The 21,094-nt window shown below is 43.0% G+C and overlaps 1 protein-coding gene across 3 annotated transcripts; it reads left to right on the top strand.

Moving 5' to 3' along the window:
- The first annotated feature begins 9,153 nt into the window (after nt 1-9,153).
- CCT8 (chaperonin containing TCP1 subunit 8) lies at nt 9,154-19,178 on the top strand. 3 transcript variants are annotated; one of them, XM_040576572.1, is made up of 16 exons: nt 9,154-9,314; nt 10,813-10,903; nt 11,519-11,598; nt 11,981-12,130; nt 12,405-12,585; nt 13,309-13,370; nt 13,696-13,833; nt 14,306-14,484; nt 15,178-15,244; nt 15,325-15,412; nt 15,524-15,639; nt 16,790-16,861; nt 17,052-17,216; nt 17,626-17,745; nt 18,196-18,294; nt 18,956-19,178. In XM_040576572.1, the coding sequence occupies exons 1-15, from the start codon at nt 9,255-9,257 to the stop codon at nt 18,286-18,288; spliced, it is 1,662 nt and encodes a 553-aa protein (XP_040432506.1). In that variant the 5' UTR covers nt 9,154-9,254; the 3' UTR covers nt 18,289-18,294; nt 18,956-19,178. The 3 variants fall into 3 exon arrangements, with proteins under 3 accessions (XP_040432506.1, XP_040432497.1, XP_040432517.1); XM_040576563.1 differs by having other exon boundaries at nt 18,196-18,326; XM_040576583.1 differs by lacking the exon at nt 18,196-18,294.
- Nucleotides 19,179-21,094: the final 1,916 nt, after the last annotated feature.

Genomic DNA, 21,094 nt, shown 5'->3' with positions numbered 1-21,094 from the left:
CTTTGTCAGGGAGTGTAGTGACAGAACAAGGAATAACGGTTTTAAAATAAAAGAGGGTAGAATTAGATTAGATATAAGGAGGAAATTCCTTACCATGAGGGTGGTGAGGCACTGGAACAGGTTGCCCAGAGAAGCTGTGGATGCCCCATCCCTGGACGTGTTCAAGGCCAGGCTGGAAGGGGCTTTGAGCAACCTGGTCTGGTGGGAGGTGTCTCTGCCCATGGCAGGGGGGTTTGTTCATCATTATAAAAGAACTGATATTGTTGTGGCTCGTTTGGAAGTAATAACATTTATTTGTAGCAGGAATGGGAAAATAATTGAATTTTATCTACTGAAACTTGGTAATGCTTCAATTTAAATGAGTAGAGAATAAAATACAACCTAAGTACAAGCTTTTGAAGATTAACTTGTAGAGCTGAGTCATTTATGGACATCTAAGGTTGGCAGTCTTAAAAGACTTGATTTTCCACGGTTCTGTGCTTACAGTTTTCTGAGCATCCTTTTCAAGTGTTACCAAATTGGTCACCATTTTCTAGTCACCATTTCAAAGTTTTGACTATTTTCGTAAGAGTTAAAACATTGATTTTGCCGCTAAACTTTAAAATGTAAGTGCTACGCTGTTGTTTTTTCTTCTCTCCAATGTGAAACGTACCTAAAGTTCATATAAATTGCATTAGGTAAGATCGGAATAGAACTTGATGCCTCCTGAAGTTTTAAGAGATGCACATTTAGATAAATCTGATTCATTAACACTTTGTTAGCCTAGAAAATGTCGTTATTTTTATTAGCTTTCGCAGGTTTGCACTCTAGTAATAGATCCACACAGAGAAGGCTTTCACAACTAGGAAATTGTTTCATGACAAAATACGATCTTGACAATCTGAAGATGTGTAAAGACTTCCAGAAATTGCTTTGGAATGGGTATCAGCGATCCAGGGAAGCAAGCCACTGAAGGTATTGCATTTTATTTGAAGTCCATAACATAACACTAGAATGATTTTATCTCCAACCCTCTCCAGAATAGGGGCAGGGGATGAGAGGGGAAGGATGCTCTCCGTGTTCTCGTTAGCAGAACTGAAATTGGATTTCATGAGCTTGAACAAAACGCTGTTCAGGGAGAACAGCGGACAAACAGAATGAGATCTACACAGGCTTGAAAAGAGTTAGTTGTTAAGAGGGGGTGACAGGAATGTCAGTTAAGAAAGGAAATAGAAGAATCTGGAGAATTCTTATATACTTGAATTTGTATTTAGTCCAGTAATGATAATTATGTTGATTAAATCTCAGTTGTATTTATGGAGAAAGTCTTTACTGAACAGTTTATCTTCGATTGCTGATGTTGCGGGGGAGGGAGGTAGAAGGAGAAGATCATTGAGTTTAGGGACTTTTTTTTTATCTCAGCCTACTTTTAATTTTTTTCCGTAAAATTGTACCTTGTCTGATTGTTAGGATGACGCTAAACTTAATGAGGAGTTTAAAACAAAACAAACAAACAAATAATAATAATAATAAAAAAACTCTTCTAAATGAAATCAACTAGAAAAGATGAGAAGGAAAATGAGGTCACACCAGCCAGTTGTTCACCCATCATATAATATACTTGTCTATCTGTGTGGTGGGCATTTTGTCCAAAAAGGTTGCAGTGAGAAAAAGTATTGAAAGCATTGCTGGAATGCAAAAAAGACTACATCAACTGGCTTCCCTTGGTCAACTAGGTGGGTGACCTTGTCAAAAAAAGGAAATTCAGATAAACAGGACTTTTCCCTCATGAATTTTTGTTGGCTATGACCAATGACTGCATTGTCTTTCAAGTGTTTTTTTTAGTAACTCCCAGAATAATCTTCTCTGTAATTTTACCAGGCACTGAAGTGAGACCAATGGGCGTGTGTTCTCCAGGTCTTGGGCATGGGCTTGAGCAGCCTGCTCTAGGTGGCCTTGCTTGAGCAGGGGGGTTGGACCAGGTGGCCTACAAGGTCCCTTTGAACCTCAACCAGTCTGTTGTTCTATTTCTGGAAAATGCTCCTCAGTTCTGCGGCAGCAGTGCATGCAGCACTCTGTGCTGATGTGCGCCCACAAAGTCCTGCACAGATACTCAAGGACACTCAAGCGTTAGTTCACATGAACAATTTATCGGCATCTGTGCACAGGCTGAAGCTCCTGGTGGGAATGGACTCTCTCCAAGAGTTTGAGTGGTCACTGCCTCGGTGCTAACAGCTGTCTCTGTTGCAAACCTGCATGCACCATCTTCTTCCACTGCATGGAGTAAGGCTCCTCAAACTGTGGTTTGGCTGTGGAGAAAATGTGTGGGAGCAACTGCCACTGCTCGTTGAGCAGTGTCTTCTGCATGTCTGATGTGCCCAAAGGTGTACCCCTTGGGCACAGGATTGCCTGGCCCTCGGCAAGCACACCAGGGCTTATCAGCAGTACCTCTCGCTTGGTCCCTGCGCAGCCACAGCTGCGAGGGGAAATGTCTGAACCTGTGCAAAATGGCCACTCAGGCCGTGCCAGGCTGTGTGAGGGGAAGGCAGGGTAAAAACTGATGACTATGCTGGCTATAAGACCACAGCCATCACCAGCTTCTGCACAGGGGAGACTGTCCTGAGGAGAACGTTGCCTCTCTTGTCAGCAGGCTTCTGCACAGGGCTTTCCCTCTCCTTTCTGTCTCCCTTATCCTGCCCTCTTCTTCCTCTGGTAGCAGGTCATCATCTGCCACCAGCTGTGAGCCCTGCAAACCCAGCTCTATGTGAGAGGACCTTTTCCAATGTCATTGGAGGAGGAGGAACCTTCTGGTGAGCCCAGCTCCAGGAGCCAGGAGCTAGAAGAAGTTGAGTGGGCCATTTGATCAGAAGGCTGGGGACAAGACCATCTCCTCAGACACCCTTTCACTGCCTAAGAGCAAGTGGCCAAGGTGGTTCTTCTCCAGGCAAGAGCAGAGGTGCCACAGGAGGATCAACCAGCCACAAGGGGCAATCTCTCCTGCACCAGGCTTGACAGAGCTCTGCGCATCAGGTGGTGAATCCCAACCGTCTTCAAGGCATGGGGGGGGAAAAGCCTTTGGCCACCAGAATACAGGTGCAGATCTGCAGACATTTGAGGTGGAAGCAGTGGTGGGGGGCATGCCTGGCCGTGTGCTTGACAAATTGCATCTCTGCTGCAGAACAACTCTTTGGTGGCGCCGTGCTGCTCGTGAAGCTGGCTGCAGCCTACTCGATGCTCATGAAGGTGCCCGAGCCATCTAGCTGCACCCCAAGCATCATTTCGATGGAGTGCTCTTGGAGGCACTGATCAGCCTGAGCCTGCAGGAGCAGTGGGAGGGCAGCACCATCAGGCAGCAGTGGCGTGACTGTGGAAGAAGATCCTAGCTGCTTTCACTGAGGTCTGGAACCAGCAGATGGTTTCCTCCACATCCAGGTAGGAGCCGGTGCAGAGGGTGCGTAGCAGGCTGGGCTTCTGTCCTCTCCTCAGCTTGTCCTCGGGGTGGTGGAGGAAGTACAGCATGTCCCCCACCAGCCGCTCCCTTGGGCAGGCGCACTCCAGCTCCATGCGCAGGCAGGAGTTCCTCGCTGGCGTCTCCCCCGCGGCACCCAGCTCCGGGTGCAAGGTGTGCCCGGGGGGAGGCCTCAGGGGCATGAGCAGGTGGCAGAGGATGTTGTCCTCCCAGGCACTCCAACCTTTGTAGAGGCAGCCCACGCCGATGGCTGGCTGCATCTGTGGCTTGAAGGTGTTCCTGGAGAGCCCTCAGCAGGCACCAAGAAGCTCATCCACCAGCTTCTCCATCACCTTACATGTGTCAACCATGTATGGTGCTGGCCACTGGAGGCGATCAGCCCAAACTCTGCCCACATGACAGGTGTCATCACAGTCACTACATTCTTTGACCTCTTCTTCCTCCTCCTTCTGCTTCCCCTTACTTGTGGAGCTGCCCTGCTTGCTGCTGCTGCCCAGCTCACGGCTCCTCTTCCTGAGCCACCAGCAGAGCCCAAAGAGCAGGACAAGGAGGCCAGCAAAAGCCCAGAGCTGCCACTGCTGCAAGGCAGTGAAGAAGAGGGCTCCTGGGGCCACCCCGCTCTGCTCCTGGCTCCTCTCCTCCACCTCGTGCAGCAGCTGAGACATGTCCTGTCTCAGCAGCTCTGCACACTGCTGCATGTGCTCGTGCACATCCACATCCATGTGGTCAGCCACCAACCACGGCCTCTGGGCAATGCCCAGCACAGCTAGCGCAAGGAAAATCACTCGAATCATGGCCTGCAGGAACTGTGTGCCACACTCACAGGTGGCCAAGGCCACAGTGTGGCAACGCTACCAGCTGGTGTCCCTGATGACAGCCCCCCTGCTGTGACTTGTCCTCTGTGCTCTCATGGGCCCCACAGCTGCATCACACCAGTCCCTCTTGCCTCGCCTCACACCTGCTCAGATCACTTACATCCAAAACTGAACGTCCTCTGATGAACTTTTTGCTAATATCTCGGGTCCTGTGGCTGTCCCCAGAGAGCAGAGCTCAGCGCCTGCCCCTCCGCTCCCCTTGTGAGGGAGCTGCAGGCTGCCATGAGGCCCCCCCTCAGCCTGCTCTGCTCAGGGCTGAGCAAGCCGAGGGACCTCAGCTGCTCTTCATATGTCTTGCCCTCCAGACCCTTCACCATCTTTGTAGCCCTCCTTTAGACGTTCTCTAATAGTTTTATGTCCTTATATTGTGGTGCCCAAAATTGCACACAGTACTTGAGGGGAGGCCACGCCAGTGCAGTTATTGCAGAACTGATTTTACGTAACTTAGCAGCAATTCAGGATTTATTTTATACTTTTACAGTAAATAACAAGGTTAGATTGCATTTTTAACAGCGCTTAAACAGCATTAAATTATCAGCCAACTTACCACAATGATTTCGACAGGACTTGCTACAATAGGAAGAGCGACTTCTATTAGTCCTTCTATATTCATAGCCTACTCCCACACAGACATTCTGTATAAGCAGGTTAAAGAGTTGGTGTGTAGTAAAGAATGAGTATTTTAAGTTTGGTTGCAGAAGGGTGATGCACAGCTTGATCTTTCTTTGAAAATTTGTCCTTGACTTAGATTGTCATGAGAAGCAAATAAACTGTGGGAGAACACAGAACAGGGAAATGAAAAGAGAGTTCAGAGCTCTGTCCTGTCTTTCTTAACCTACTCAACTTTCAGACAAAAAGGCAGAAAATAAAATAATCACTAACTTACATCTCAAGACTACATGCATTTGAAAAGTTGCCTAGGTAGAAATTCTGTTACCAGATAGGCTTTCCTTTCCTGTCAATAGGCTGTGACAAAGCTTTTTCCTGGAAGCATCTATTATTGTGTACACTTATACTCAAAACAAAAAAAAAACAACTGTGTTCATAAAATAACCTTTAGGAGCCTGAGAATATTTAGAAGCTGCTTTTCCTACATGGTTCCAGATTCGCCTTGAGTGTGCACAGATTAGTCATAACTGTTCTAAGATCATTAATAACTTGTGTCACAGCTCACCAGCAGCTGTCATCTTGTACACTGGGGAAAGTGTGTTTTTCCTGTAAAGTAATAATTGCTTTTATGCTGGCAGGCATTCTTTCTAAATTTTTCCTGAACACTTAAAAAGAAACCAGTAAATAATAGAAAAAAGTTTCTAAGCAGAGTTGTTTAGGATAATAGCTAATGCTGCTAAAGCTGTTACAGTAAGTTCAGGAAAAAATCACGAAGTGACACATATATATTGTATATAGGAAAAGAAAAGTAAAGGAAATCCTAATTTTTTTTTTGTTTGTTTGTTTTGTTTTGAAAAGTTTAGGAAGTATTACAGGGAGGAATTAAAATAGAAAATTCATTTCTATATATAGAATTTTCCACTGAATGAAAAAAAGTTTGTATTTTAAGCAAGTATTTTTACTTGCTTAAGTAACCTGTAAACCTTTTCTCCAGTTTAGAAGTTTTCTAAGACTCCTTTTCTGAATTAGCGTTAGAGATGTGTTTGTTTTTTTTTTAGTGTATAAACTTCTGTTTAATCTTGTTTTCAAGATAACATAAACAAGATTGATTTTTTTTTTAGAGTTTACTGATGATTTATATTCTTATCTAATATTTTAATAGATAGAACTTAATGCCTTTTATTTATTTTTTTAATATATTTGGAAAGACAACACCCTTTCCTTATCACATGGCAGAGTTCAAGTTCCTTTGTGAGAAAAGTTTCCTGACTTCCCCTTGTGATTATCGTTCACTTTCAAATGTTTTTGATTTCTGGGCTGCTACTGTATTTATTTGTCTGATATCAGTATGGTCTTTTCCAGGAGTGATTTTTATTTTATTTTTCCCTCTACTTGCTATTCCCCTCCTCTTTTATATACGTTCCTCATAATTAAAAGTTTTCTTCTTTCCTTCAAAAGTTTTCTTCTCACCTGATAAGTTTCCAATTGGTTCTCAAACAACTGTCTTACAAATCAGTGATGAAATGTCTTTCAGTCAAAAACTTAAGCAAATGAAACTAAGATGCTGGCATGGAGAATGTAAACTTTATGTTAAAAAAGGACAACATTTTAAGTGCTGATGAATCAATAGAGACTTGTCTGAGGTCATTCAGGGTGTTAGTCGCAGAGAACTGAAATGCAGCCTGTCGTTACTGATCAGCCATCTAACCACTTGAACCATCTTTATTCTGTGCCCTAAAATGGATGTCTCTAACTAGATGCATACAACTATTGATAATAATGCCCCTGACTTCAGTCTCATAACTATGAAAAGTCTTCTGCATTGACTTAGTAGCAAGCGCCTCCTCTAAACTCCAGGGCTAAGAATATCTTACAGAAGTTGCTTTATAAAGTGCAATTCCTGGTATCTTGGCTGCAGAACAAGAATACATTCATTTCCTTATTCCCTAGCTGCACTGTGGTGTAGATACACTGGAAAGGGGAAGAAAGCAATAAATGGGGTGATGACCCTTTTGCCAAATCTGAGCATTTTCTTTTGCAGTGCCCACATCCCTTGCTCACAACAGTCAGGGCTGAATAGATCCCCTCTACTGCTTCTAGTGGCATCTGCCTTTAAGTACTTCTAGCAAAACTGCATATAGATTTTTGGAAGCTGATTCATGGGGTGCTTTATGTAGTTTTGCTTTCCAACACCACTTTTTTTTTTTTTTTTTTTTACTGTGCCATGATGTGTTACAAGTTAAGAGTGACTAAGTTTTAAGAATTACAGGATGGTGAAACTAAACGAAGTTTGTTCTCTTGAGGTTGCTTAAACAGCATGTATCAAGTGATGTCATTAACCTGCAGATGGTCTGTCTGTGCTGCAGAGGTGACACAGCTCTGTCTCTGCTGGGTTACAGGCTCATATATTGTGTGGCCTAAAGGCAGCAGTTATTAAATCTAAGGCCTTGAAGTTCTCAGCTTGAAAAAGCACATTTGATTTTGTGTGGCACAAACTTAATAAAACTTACCAAACCTAAAGCAGCTCCATACAGAAGCAGCTCCGCTGTCTCTTGTCTGGACACCAGCTACTTGTAGAGATGTCAAGGTGAGCTTCCATAGTACTCCTGAGTGTGTCCTCTAGCACACACGCTACCTGGGATTACCCTGGATAATGAGGACTTGACTGTACACACCCTTCCTATCAGTACATTTCCCTTTCTTTTGAACAAGTCAGATGTGTACCAAGCCAAATACAAGACTGGAGTCAGCAAAGCTGTATGACCAATTTTTGCCCTCAGTGGCAATGATGGGATGTGCCTCACTAAACGTGCTCAGTGAAATGCCTGGGAGGTTGTATGCTGATCTCAACAGTGAAAGATTCTAAAGGACCCACCACTCCAGTACTGCACATCACTTTACAACATGGACAACATTCCCTGGGAAAATCCACTGCCATGAAGCACCCTTGTGTAGTGGGTTTATGTGGCAAGGTTTGGTGGTGGTGGTGGGGGCTGCCAGGGTGGCTTCTATGAGAAGAATCGAGCAGCGGCCCCATGTTAGATAAGGACCAGTTTCAGTCAGCTCCAAAGGGACCCGCTGCTGGCCAGAGCTGAGCCAGTAGGCGATATTGTCTGCGCCTCTGTGAGAGCAGATTTAAGAAAGGGGAACAAAAAATCTGCACAACAGCAACTGGGGAAGAGAGGAGTGAGAAGCAGCCGTGCAGCCCTCAAGGTCAGAGCAGAAGGAGGGCAGGAGGTGCTCCAGGCATGCAGCAGAAGTTCCCCTGTGGCCTGTGGACAGGCCCCTGGTGGAGCAGGCTGTCCCCCTGCAGCCCATGGGTCCCACATGGAGCAGATCTCCACGCTGCAGCCCGTGGAGGAGCCCCCGGTGGAGCAGGTGGATGTGGCCTGGAGGAGGCTGTGGCCCATGGAGAGCCCCCGCAGGAGCAGGCCCCGGGCCGGAGCTGCAGCCCGTGGAGAGGAGCCCACGCAGGAGCAGGGGGTCTGGGGGGAGCTGCCGCCCGTGGGGGATCCAGGTTGGAGCAGTTTGCTCCTGAGGGATGGACCCCGTGGTACAGATCCATATCTGGACCAGTGCTTGAAGAGCTGCTGCCTGTGGGCAGCCCCCACAGGCTCAGTTCGGGAAGGACAGCATCCTGTGGGAGGGACCCCACGTGGAGTGGGCAGAGAGTGACCGTGAAGGACCGGTGGAGATGAAGTGTCAGGGACTGACTGCAGCCCCCATTCCCCGTTCCCCTGCACTGCTGGGGTGTCTTTAGTTTGCTTTCCTTGTTTCTCACTTCTGTATCTTGTTAGCAATAGGCAATAAATTTTACAAATCTCTCTATGCTGAGTCTGTTTTGCCCATGACAATAATTGTTGAGTGATCTCCCAGTCCTTCGCTGCATTTTCTTCCCCTTTCCATTTGAGGAGGGGGAGTGAGAGAGTGGTTCTGGTGGATCTCGGCTGCCCACCTGTGTAAAACCACCACACCTCTGCAAACGGGTGAACTGGAAATAGTGCAATGAACCAGGATACACTCTCCACTGTATTTAATAAAAATACGAATAGGGCTCTTTTCCTCTTTACGAACGCAACACAGACTTCAAATATTGTAAAAGTGAGATGAATCAGCTGTGGTTGGTTTAATTTATAAAGGCAACCCATGGAGGACACGCCAGCCCCTTCCAAGTCCCACTGCTCCCTCCCCTCACAGCACCGCCACCGCCGCCATGACTGGGGCTGAGCCCGCCCGGCCCCTCCCCGCCTCCCACCGCGCATGCGCCTGGCCCCGCTCCCGTCGTGCGCGTTGCGGCGGTTTCCGTCCTGATCGGAGCGGCCATGGCGCTGCACGTCCCCAAGGCCCCGGGCTTCGCCCAGATGCTCAAAGAGGGCGCCAAGGTAGCGGCGGCACCGGGCGGGAGCCGTTGCCGGCCGTTAACGGCGGCACCGGGGCTGAGGGGGCGGGAGGGGGAGGGGAAGGGGGAGGGGGGCGTCTCGGCGTGGCGGCGCGGGGAAGGTTCTGGAAGGGCGGGGCGGAGCGGCGGCATGGCGGGTCGGGAGTCCCGCTAAACCCCGTTAAACCCTGTCCCCAACACCGCGTCCAGCCTCTCCTGGAACACCCCCGGGGCGGTGATTCCACCACCTCCCCGGGCAACCCGTCCCAATGCCTGGCTGCTCCTTCTGAGGAGAAATGTCTCCTAATTTCCAATCCAAGTGTCTGGAAATGGGTTCAGGAAGGCATTTTGGCTGGGGAGGTTCTGTAGGTGGTGGTCAGCGAACTTAAACTGGACCCTGCAGTACTATTATGTGTATTTTTTGAGTATTTTTTGTTATTGGGCCTGTAGAAAAATATCCTTGTCAGTGCTGTAAAGCAACATGATGCTTTACCATATATAGCATTAATATAACGTAGGTCCTGATAGTAGTCAAGGACTGTGCCCGATTGAGGAGATGCTTTCTGCAAAAGAGGGAGCAGAAAGGAATTAGGTTATCTTTTTTTTTGTGAGGGAAAACGGGAGGAAAATTTGGTAGCTGCTGCTTGATGGAAAGTGAAGTTAAGCACCTTGGCTCCCTTTGCTCCTTTCAAAATCTTCCTTGTCTACAAGGAATGGCCTATTTCAAGTGTGGGGAGAGAGTAGGGAAGCAGAATGGCACAAATGCTGATTATCTAAAAGAATCAAGTCAAAGGCAAGGCCAGAATGTCCAGGGCTACATTCTCCCAAACAGGAAGGCAGCTGGTGGTCTGAGATGCTTGTTTTGCATTTAGAGAGTAAGTATTGTTAGAGAACATCTTTCTCTTTCCTATCATAGGGTATGAATATGGTGTACCTGTTTTTTAAGTAAGGCCCTTTTGGGGGTTCTGTTCTTACAAATGGAAGCTGGCTGATTAGCTTCTCAAACGCAAATCTTTTCTGAATCATTGTGCTTCTGAATTTTCAAACCACGTGTTTGAATGTAGAACCAAGTTAAATGATTTGGTGGAATACAGACTTGTGAGTAAAGAAGCACATGAAAAACCCTCATCCTCCCCCTCCATCACCAAGTTAATATTGGTTATTCTTTATCTACCTTTGGTATGCCACTAATATGTTTTAGAGCAGTTAAGAGGTGCAAACTGTTAAAAACTGAGTCTCTTCTAAAATGTTCTGTTCAGAAGCTTATTGTGCTTGTTGAGCTGACTAGTTCAGTAGGAGGACATGCTAGTTCTTGTCTTGTCTTTGGTTAAAGTTTAGTTTCCTTTTAAACTTTTTTTTTTTTGAAATACCAGCACTAAATCTATCAGGAACTTCAGTGAACTTGTTAGATTACTGCTTCTTTGCTGAGAAGTGAGTAGTTCATCATCTCTTGTGTTAGAAAGCCTAATTCTGATCAGAACGTTTTTTAATTTTTTTTTTAGCATTATTCAGGACTAGAAGAAGCTGTCTATAGGAATATCCAAGCATGCAAAGAACTTGCTCAAACCACCCGTACAGCTTATGGACCAAATGGTAAGTAAATTCTAAAACTGTTGTAGTGATGTTGATCAAAATGGTATGTTTAAAGGCCTTGACCAAGAATCATCCGTTTCTTTCTTGAGGAGACACATTGGACTTGCTACAGACTTCCTGATACAGTAATTGCAGCTATAACGTTCACAGGATTTTGTTGGGTTAGTTCTTAAGTTATACACAAAATACCTGCTTTTGCCAGGTTTTTGTATCTGCCTGGAGACAGTTACTGTGTCCTCTTTGCTGTCTTACTGCTAAATGGAAGACCTACAAAAGTTAAAGGAAAGACAGTAACTTGGTAGGTGGTCATAATAAGTGTAACCATACTACGTCCTGACAGATACACCAAGACAAATTGCGTTCTCCAAGATTGATTAATTAAATTATGTATCAATATTTATGAAGAGAAAACTGCTTATTCAGAAATGAATGTGTTCTCCTTAATGGAACACACTTCTAAGTGTTATTTCACAAAAATATTTTAGATTCTTAAGTTGTAAGCAGCGGTAACGTTTTGATGTGTGAGATAAATCCAAAAGCTATGGAAACAGTATTTCTGTGCAAAGCAACCCTTGCCTAATAAATAATTTTATTTCCCCCCCCCCCCACCCTTAGGAATGAACAAAATGGTTATCAATCATCTGGAGAAGCTTTTTGTTACAAATGATGCTGCTACTATCTTGAGAGAGCTGGAGGTGAGTGAATGAAATAGCTGCTGTGTTAAAAACACAGCTGGAAGGCTTAATTTCAGGCTTCTCTCATGTTGCAGAATGTGATAGTGAAACCTTTGCATGCTGTAAAAGTAGCACAGAACCAGTGAGAAAGATGTCTGATTTATGTTGTAGGGGAGCTGTTCAGTTCTTTGTGATTTTTTTCCATAGATATTTATAGTCGTGCTTATTACAGAAATTACCTAATTAAATTAATTGTACTGCTTTCTTTTTCATACTTTGTGCATACAGTGTATCTTTAGATAGAGCTTGGAGTAAGAGCGCTTATACTGGATGCACAGGAAAACCTGGAGCTGCAGTCTAGGTGGGATGTTAGTGACTAAGATGTGCAACTTTTTTTCTACAGGTCCAGCATCCGGCTGCAAAAATGCTTGTGATGGCTTCCCATATGCAAGAGCAAGAAGTTGGAGATGGAACCAACTTTGTCCTTGTTTTTGCTGGGGTCCTTCTGGAGTTAGCTGAAGACCTTCTGAGGATGGGATTATCAGTCTCAGAAGTAAATTCTGTTATTGCAGTTCATGGAGCTTGAGTTCAGATTGCTATTAGTCAGTGTTCATGGGTCGTAGAACTGTGAATAGTCTGCTTCCTTCCAAATTAATTTTTAGTCAGAGGTGTACAAAGAAGAACAATATATGCTTTGCTGCTTGTGATTGCTTGCTTCCCTTGCAAGCTTTTTCATTTGTTTATGTTTTATGTCCCTTTTAAATGGAGGTAGAAGCAGTTTGAATGCATACCTAGGTAAAATAGTAAGTCTGTTATTTGCTGCACAGGTGATTGAAGGATATGAAAAAGCTTGCAAAAAAGCCCTGGAAATTCTTCCGGACTTGGTGTGCTGTTCTGCAAAGAACCTTAGAGATGTTGAAGAAGTGGCATCTTTGTTGCATACTTCAGTAATGAGCAAACAGTATGGCAACGAAAGTTTCTTGTCGAAGCTCATTGCTCAGGCCTGCGGTAAGTGGATAAGAACACTTCTGTGCATGCGTCTAAGAAACTGAGTGGGTTTGCTTATGATTAACATCTTCATACAAAAAAAAAAAGGCATGGTTAGTTTATCAGGTTAAATTGGTGGAATAGATTAGCCTCTGAAATAGTATAGCCTTCTTTCTCATGTCGAACTCTTCACTGACGTAGCTGAGAAAAAGTCTGTGCTTTCTACTAAATGTTTATAGAAATAGGTTACTACTTTTATCTTTCAAGCAGAAAACTGTACTTTTTTTGTCATTAAGAGGATTGTTACACTTCAGAAAAGTCGTTGCTAGTCTCAGCTACAGAACAGTGAAGGCAAGATTGCAGTTGTATTGAGCTGTTGGTTTCTCCCTGTAAAGAAAAAACTTTAACATTTGGTTTAAGTGCTTTCTGAAATACTATGGGTCAAGCTTCACTCTTGAAATATGAATGTGTAAATGGATGTTTGAACTTTATTCAGGCCTGACATATTAATGTTGCTTTCTGTTTATTACATTTTAAAAACAATTTAAAACGGTAAATTAGAGAGAAAAGGAAACTTACTTGGTGCAAGTTATCAGCAGATTATTATTACCTTAAACTAAGTGGGCAGTCAAACTGTAAAATTCTAGCACTTAAAAAAAACTCCAGGCAGTATTTATGGTGTCATAGTTTTTACTTTATTCATTAAGCAACAAAAATACATTGTTTTATTTTCCTCCCAAACAGTCTCTATTCTTCCTGATTCTGGTCATTTCAACGTTGATAATATCAGAGTGTGCAAGATTGTGGTAAGTTGGGCATAGCTAGCTTTACTGTTTTCTAAAAAGTTTAATGAAAGGAGTTTAATTTTTAGATCTTTAAACTTTTGAAAGTGCCTTTTCATACCTTTTCATACGTCACATACCTTACTTTTGACCACCAACTGATCTTAAGATGGGAACCTGTAAGATAATGTTTGTTGCTAAATCAGCTTAAGACTTTTGTTGGTGTGACAATGAAGGTTGCCAGGCTCAGATGGATGTAGGGACTGCTTTTTGTAAAGGGTACTGCAGCTTTCTGGCAGTAAATGGTCAGTAATACGACTTCCACCCATTCCATCTTCTTTTCTGCCAGGGTGCTGGTATCTCTGCTTCATCAGTGCTGCATGGCATGGTTTTTAAAAAAGAAACTGAAGGAGATGTTACTTCTGTCAAAGATGCAAAAATAGCTGTGTATTCCTGCCCTTTTGATGGTATGATAACTGAAACTAAGGTATGTAGGAGCTTAAAATAAATTATGTATCTATATGTGCTTATATGTGGTTCTTAATCTCTCATTTTTAGCTTTAACTATAAATATTTTTGACACTTGGTGATTAAGATATATTTGATAAGATTGAGTTCATTAGTTTAAAAAAGTTCATAGAAAACTTCTGAAGCTAATTTTGCTTTATGGGGTTTTTGGAGGTGTGGGTGTGATTTTTATTTTTACTTTTTTTTAAGACCAGCTATGTGCTACAATGTCTGTATCTTATGATTCTCTAGAAATGCTAGAATTGCCTGTTTTTTTTTTTTATTTGGTTTTGTTTTTTTAACTTGTTTTACTGACATTGCCTGAGAAGGGTGGTGGTGTGATCAAATAGGATGACTTGAGGTTTACAGATAGGTTGTGAGATAAAACGGATTGTCAAAAACTTTTAGGCAAGTAGCTAACACCGAACTGATAAATGTATGTGTTTTACTAGGGCACCGTACTTATAAAGAATGCTGAAGAGCTGATGAACTTCAGTAAGGGAGAAGAGAATCTGATGGATTTGCAAGTCAAAGCTATAGCTGACAGTGGTGCAAATGTAGTAGTAACGGGTGGCAAAGTGGCAGACATGGCACTTCATTATGCCAACAAATACAATCTTATGTTAGTCAGGTAAGTACTGGAAGAGCATAAAACATTTGGTCTACCAGGTTTATGAAATTGGTGTATTGTTTCTTGCCTCTCAAATGACTTATAATACAGAGTATTGCAGACTGGCTTTCTAGTAGATCAAAACCTGAGCTGCAAAGTGGTGGTTTCATAGCTTATGTTTCTTGATAGTATTTCACCTCTATATGGAAACTAACTGGGGAGTAATTTGTGTATATGATACTGTTACTTTGGCATAAGGGTCTTTACAGCTTAACTGAAATGAACTGTGTCAAAATTTGTTGATTATGTGGCCACAAAGATTCATTATACCATAAGGGGTACTCCCTGGTCGCAGTTGTCATGTGATACTTTAGCAATGGTGAGGTGCCTGTTTTCCCTACTTATCACCATTACATTGATGGATGGAATAACTAATTCTTAATACTCTTCAGTCACTTCTGTGGGCCTTCAATCTTTTTGTGTATAAATAAGGCATATTTGAATAGCTTTGGTAATTTCCATGTATTTGGACTGCTTGTTTTAAAATTATTACAGAAATCATTGTATAGAGTCTTTTTAATTTGATGCAGTAAATTTTGATGGATGTCTTTAGTTACAAAATGCTTGCTAAGTTAAGGAGAGAATGCTTACTTGTGTATACTAACATTTGTTCTGGAGACCTGTGAATAGAAAAACTGTTTCTGTTTTTTAAAGGTTGAACTCAAAGTGGGATCTGAGAAGACTCTGCAAAACTGTTGGTGCAACAGCCCTACCCAGACTGGTACGGAGTCCTCAAATGAGGAGCAGGTGGGAGGGAACTGATGAGCAGGTTCATCTCTTGACCTTTCTTTTTCTTTTCAGACTCCCCCAACTCTAGAAGAAATGGGTCACTGCGACAGTGTATATTTATCAGAGGTTGGAGATACTCAAGTTGTTGTATTTAAGCATGGTACGTATGTATGTTCTATAGAAATCCTAATGCCACTGTTCTGCAAGTATGAAACACACATTTTTACATCCAAAAACTTAATTCAGTAATGAGCATCTGCCTCTTTAACAGAAAAGGAGGATGGTGCTATTTCTACTATACTCATTCGTGGATCGACAGACAATCTGATGGATGATATAGAGAGAGCAGTGGATGATGGTGTAAATACTTTTAAAGTACTTACAAGGGTAAGTAACCAGAACGTTTCAGTTACCAAAACTGAGATATGGACCAGTTAGAGGAAAGATCCCTGCTTGCTTTGGGCTCATTTGCTGTAGGGCTGTAACAGGTGCTTACATTGCCAGTTTTGGAGAGTTCCTGATATGTAGGAGAAGCTGTGTAGGGAAATGGCTGCAGATGTCCTTGTGAGCACAGTGTACGTACAGTGCTCAACATGCACTGAATTCAGTTTTTCAGGAATGAGGCAAGTCCTTGAAGATAGATTAGTTTGTACTGCTTTCTAATGGCGGTCAGCTCTTTGACCTCTTTGTAAGCCTTTTGTTTCAACATTCCTTGAAAACCAGGCACGGAAGAAAAGCTAGATGGCTTGTTTTTCTCTGGGAATCAAGAGGAAGTGACTGGTTGCAAACAATATTTTCTGGTTTATTAGTGACAAGATGCTTTCTCCACATACCACAGATATATTTCATAAATAGAGAAACTTAATTCATTTTTTTTTGTGATCAGCTTTTCTGTGTTTTTTTTGTTGTTGTTTTGTTTTTGAGGGAGAAAGGAAATGTTTGAATATTTACTTGGAACCTGGCATGCAAAAAAGAAAAGTAAAACTCTTGCCACTGTTTGTATCTGTATGCATCAACAGATGCACATTGATACAGAGTACAGAAACACCCATAAATTGTGCATTTATGTTCGTCTCCTGAAGTTGTCTGAAGATATACTTTGTGTGTCTGTTAAAAAGACTGGGTGTTCTTAAGCGAACACTGGTTTGCCGAAGGATATGCAAAGTTCTTAATTGTTTTTAAAGCAAAAATACTCCCCTTGTGATACCTGCTGATACATTAAACTTAGAGTAGATTAGTTTCATTCATGTTGTCTCCAAACTACTTAGCAGTTAATAGAAAAGGTTCAAAAAATAAAAAATAAAAAATAATTCAACTCTTGGCTTATGAGTAATAGAAGTGACTTCTATAAATAGAAAGTATCTGCATTGTTTTTTTTGATTTTTGATTTTCTTTTTACAAAAGAAGCTAATTTTTTTCAGAGACATTTGTAAGGAATAAATAAATTCTGTTAAACTGATAAAGTCTTCTAAAAAGTAAAAAATGAACGTGGTATTTTAAGCAAAGGTTCATTTTGGTGTGGTTTGCTTGCTTGCAGGATAAACGTCTCGTTCCTGGAGGCGGTGCCACAGAGATTGAATTAGCCAAGCAGATCACATCTTATGGAGAGGTACAGCAATTTTTTTTTACTTTATATATAATGTAATTACATATATTTTAATTTATATAGATACACGCACTTTTATACAAAGATATGTATGTATATTAGTGCATATAAATCAATAGTAAAATGTGAAAAAAGTACCTTCCTATCTTACTGTTTCTTTCAAATGCTTATGTGGTTTTCAACTTCGCTTTAGACTTGTCCTGGACTTGACCAGTACGCCATCAAGAAGTTTGCAGAAGCATTTGAAGCCATTCCTCGGGCACTGGCAGAAAACTCTGGCATAAAGGCTAACGAAGTCATTTCCAAACTTTATGCTGTGCATCAGGAAGGCAACAAAAATGTTGGCTTTGATATTGAGGTAAGAAGTTCCTCACATTACTTGCTGCTCAGCAGGGTTATATTTAAAAGTACTTCTATTGCAGTACTTATAGATAAATGCAAATCATCGAAGCTCTGTGTTTCACAGGGCTAGAAGAATACTTCTATTAGAATTCTAATACTGAAGTTTTTTTCATCAGCAGGCAGTTAAAGCGAATATAGTATAGCAGCTTTATGTAGCAGGTGGAGAGAGGTACTGAACTAGTATGTTACAGAACAAATCTTCAGTGATTACTTATTTTGACTTCCTGCTAATGGATTAGAAATGAAAATCTTGTAAAGAGAGAAAACAAGATCAGAAAAGTGGTACTTTGTTGTAAGCTTAAAAACCTAATAACTTGTTAGGTAGAAGCCTGAGAAAACTTAAATAAATTCCTCCTGCCTGATAGGCTGAAGCTGCTGCTGTGAAGGATATGTTGGAAGCTGGTATATTAGACACATACCTTGGAAAATCCTGGGGTATCAAGCTGGCTACAAATGCAGCAGTAACCGTCCTACGGGTCGATCAGGTAAGCATAGAAATAATTTGGGTGAAAAACTGAAACCTCTGCTTTAACTCAAGGTTTAGAACACTAATGCGAAGTATGCGGATGGTCTGGGAATACAAAGCATAAAAATTGATGTTGGAATGTTAGCTTAGAACTAAGAAGATCAGGAATTTAGGTTTTTTTTTGGAGCTCATATTTTGGAATATGAGTTGTGATATTGCTGCTTCCATACAAGTGTTACAGTGTTCATTTTTTAAGATTTGACAAGGATAATTGATACCCATGCCAATAAAAGAACTTCCTGTAGGAGCAAGGTTTATCACAACAAAACCTTCTCATGTATGTTGGTTTATTTTTAACATGGAAAATCCCACTTAAGTAAAATGGGGGTTATAATCTTAATGGCAAAAATCTTTTTATATATTTTGTGGAATTCCAGCAAAAGTGTATTTGCATGTAAAATTTCTGTAGATTATTATGGCAAAAACAGCAGGCGGTCCAAAAGCTCCTAAACAACAAGGACATTGGGATAAGGATGACTGGAAAGATGAGCCTGAAAAGTAGTATGCAGTAAGCTGATTCTATAGCAGCGAAGTATCAGTGTGTGAGTGCATGCATGACAATCACGTGTGGCAGATCTGCGTTTTTCTTGAGGGCACATAACACTGCTGGTCTTGTGCTGATTGCTGCATTTCTTACTGGTGCCACTGCAAGTTAATCTTACTCCTAAAACCAAACTTTCATTGCAGTTTGTTTCATTGTACTCAAGAGTTCGGTTTTAGTTTTACTTTGTCACTATAACAAGTGCAGAAATGAGCCTCTAACAAGGTAGGATTAGTGGACCTTGTGCCTTAAATGTGTGATGTCTAGGCTGGAGTGCAGAACAACAGCTCTGATAATTCTGCTTTCTGTTGTATGCATCCTGTGCAGCAGTCACTGGCTAGTTTATTTAAGCACTCACTTTTTCTTAGACTAACTGAAGTCATAATTTGCATGCAAAGTGAGGTAAAGTCCTTTGTATATCAGGGCTCAGTTTCTGCCATTTTCAAGGGGAAAAAAAAGGACTTATGAATTAACCAGACGTATAATAATAATCACTGGTTTAGGTTCAGAGCAGGGAACCTGCATGATTTTAGTGAATGTTGTCAGTCAGCATCGTATGACTATAATAAGATGTTGGGGGAAGAGTGATTCTGACCATATCTTTTTCTGCTTCCCTATCACCTTCAAGATCATTATGGCAAAACCGGCAGGTGGCCCTAAACCTCCATCAGGAAAGAAAGACTGGGATGAAGACCAAAATGACTGAACAATTTAACTGTGCTTTTTAAGTTACGTGATTGAGAGTTTTGTAAGATTCCGGGTGGGGCCTGTCATGATGTTTTGGTCCCTTTAAGTTATGAACTGTCCACTAGGGTGAAGAACTTTGAACACTTCAATAAATGTACTTACTGTTAAAATGTTAACTCTCGTTTTATTTGGACTTTGTATAACATGTTTACTCCCAGTATGTGAATGTGCAGGGATGTGCTGCGTTGGGGTGAAAGTGTGTGGGTGCGGTGGGGTGACCTTGGCTGGCTGCTAGCCACCCACCCAGTTGCTCTCTCCTTCCCCCTTCCTCCACAAGATAGGGGGAGAAAAGATAAAAAGCTTGTGGGGACATCACTGACAGTTACAGTCGTGGGAATTATGTGATGCGGGGGCTGGTGAAAAACAAACTAAAACACCTTTCCCCTACCCTATCTCTCTTCTTCCTGGGCTCAACTTCACATCATTCCCACCTCTTCTGCCTACCCTCAGTGGAGAGGATGAGGATGGGAGGCTGAGGTCATAGAATCATAGAATGGCTTGGGGTGGAAGGGATGTTAAAGCTCGTCTAGTTTCAACCCCCGTGCCATAGGCAGGGATGCCACCCAGTGGATCAGGTTGGTCAAGGCCCCATTCAGCCTGGCCTTGACACCCCCAGGGATGGGGCATCCACAGCTTCTCTGGGCAGCCTGTGCCAGTGCCTCACTACCCTCATGGTAAAGAATTTCCTCTTTGTATCTAATCTAAATCTACCCTTTTTTAGTTTAAGACCATTCCCCCTTGACCTCTCATTATCTACCACAGTAAAGAGTCCTTCTCCATCTTTTTTTATAAGACCCTTTTGACTACTGAAAGGTTGCAATGAGGCTTCTCCAGAACCTTCTCTTCTCCAGGCTGAACAGCCCCAGCTCTCAGCCTTTCTTCACAGGAGAGGTGCTCCAGCCCTCTGATCATCTTTGTGGCCCTCCTCTGGACCTGTTCTAACAGCTCCACATCCTTCTTGTGCTGAGGGCTCCAGACCTGGACACAGTACTCCAAGTGGAGCCTCACAAGGGCAGAGCAGAGGCGGACAATCACCTCCCTTGACCTCGTGGCCTCTCCTCTGTTGATGCAGCCCAGGATGCAGTTGCCCTTCTGGGCTGCAAGCACGCACTGCTTGCTCATGTTGAGCTTTCTGTCCACCAGAGCCCCCAAGTCCTTCTCCACCAAGCTGCCCTCAGTGAGTTCTCCCAGTCTGTGCTCATGTCTGGGATTGCCCTGACCCAGCTGCAGCACCTTGCACTTGGACTTGTTCAACCTCATTAGGTTCACATGGGCACACTTCTTCAGCCTGTCCAGGTCCCTTTGAATGGCATCTCTTCCTTGGGTCAGTTCCTAACATTTATTCTTCTGTTACTCCCCCTTTTGTACCCTTCTTCCCTGCTCTAAGATCCCTCCCATGGTTAACAGCTGTCCAGGAGCTGTTCCAGAGGTTATGGACCTTGATGAAAAATTGCTCCAGCATAGGTTCCTCTCCATTGAGGGCAGTTCCTTCAGGGCACCTCCATCTGCTCTAGAGCCTGGGCACCTCCTTTCCCTGAGGTGTCCATAGGACTGCTCCTCACACTGCTCCCCTCACTGCCCCTGCTGTGCGGTGTTTGCCCTCCCTTCCCCAGCCGCTGCCATCTTGGTGCCCTGTGGTGGGGCCCTTGGGGCCAGCGCGGGGCAGCCCTGGCATCACCTAACGCAGCGGCCCCTGCTACCTGAGCTGGGTACAAGAGGTGAGTGACCGTAAGCTTGTTGCAGGGAACAGGTAACTTCTGAAAGCATCATCTATAAACACTGTACCTCATTGGGGTCCTTACCAGTATTTGAGTGTAAAAAGTCAAATGAGGTTTGAGGTAATTAAGAACAGCAGCCAGTACGAGTCTGTAGTCTATACCTAAGTTCAGTGTTACATCATGCATCTGTTGCATCCTCACACTTTAAGAGGCTCCATACTCTCAAAATTTTTGTCAGTCTGACAGTGGTGAAATGCATCTCATCCTAATAGCCTTAAAAATAAGAGCAGAGAATGTTAGCT

Source organism: Cygnus olor, chromosome 1, assembly GCF_009769625.2.
Source record: "Cygnus olor isolate bCygOlo1 chromosome 1, bCygOlo1.pri.v2, whole genome shotgun sequence".
NCBI lineage: Eukaryota > Metazoa > Chordata > Aves > Anseriformes > Anatidae > Cygnus > Cygnus olor.
The sequence above is the reverse complement of the archived record's forward strand: the minus strand, read 5'-3'. Positions and strand labels throughout refer to the sequence as shown.

Bases quoted from the DNA above. Each gene is read 5' to 3' on its own strand.
- CCT8 (XM_040576572.1), top strand. From the start codon at position 9,255: ATGGCGCTGCACGTCCCCAAGGCCCCGGGCTTCGCCCAGATGCTCAAA. The intron at 9,315-10,812 runs GTAGCGGCGGCA...TTTTTTTTTTAG, and splicing joins TGCTCAAAGAGGGCGCCAAG to CATTATTCAGGACTAGAAGA. The intron at 15,413-15,523 runs GTACGTATGTAT...CCTCTTTAACAG, and splicing joins AGTTGTTGTATTTAAGCATG to AAAAGGAGGATGGTGCTATT.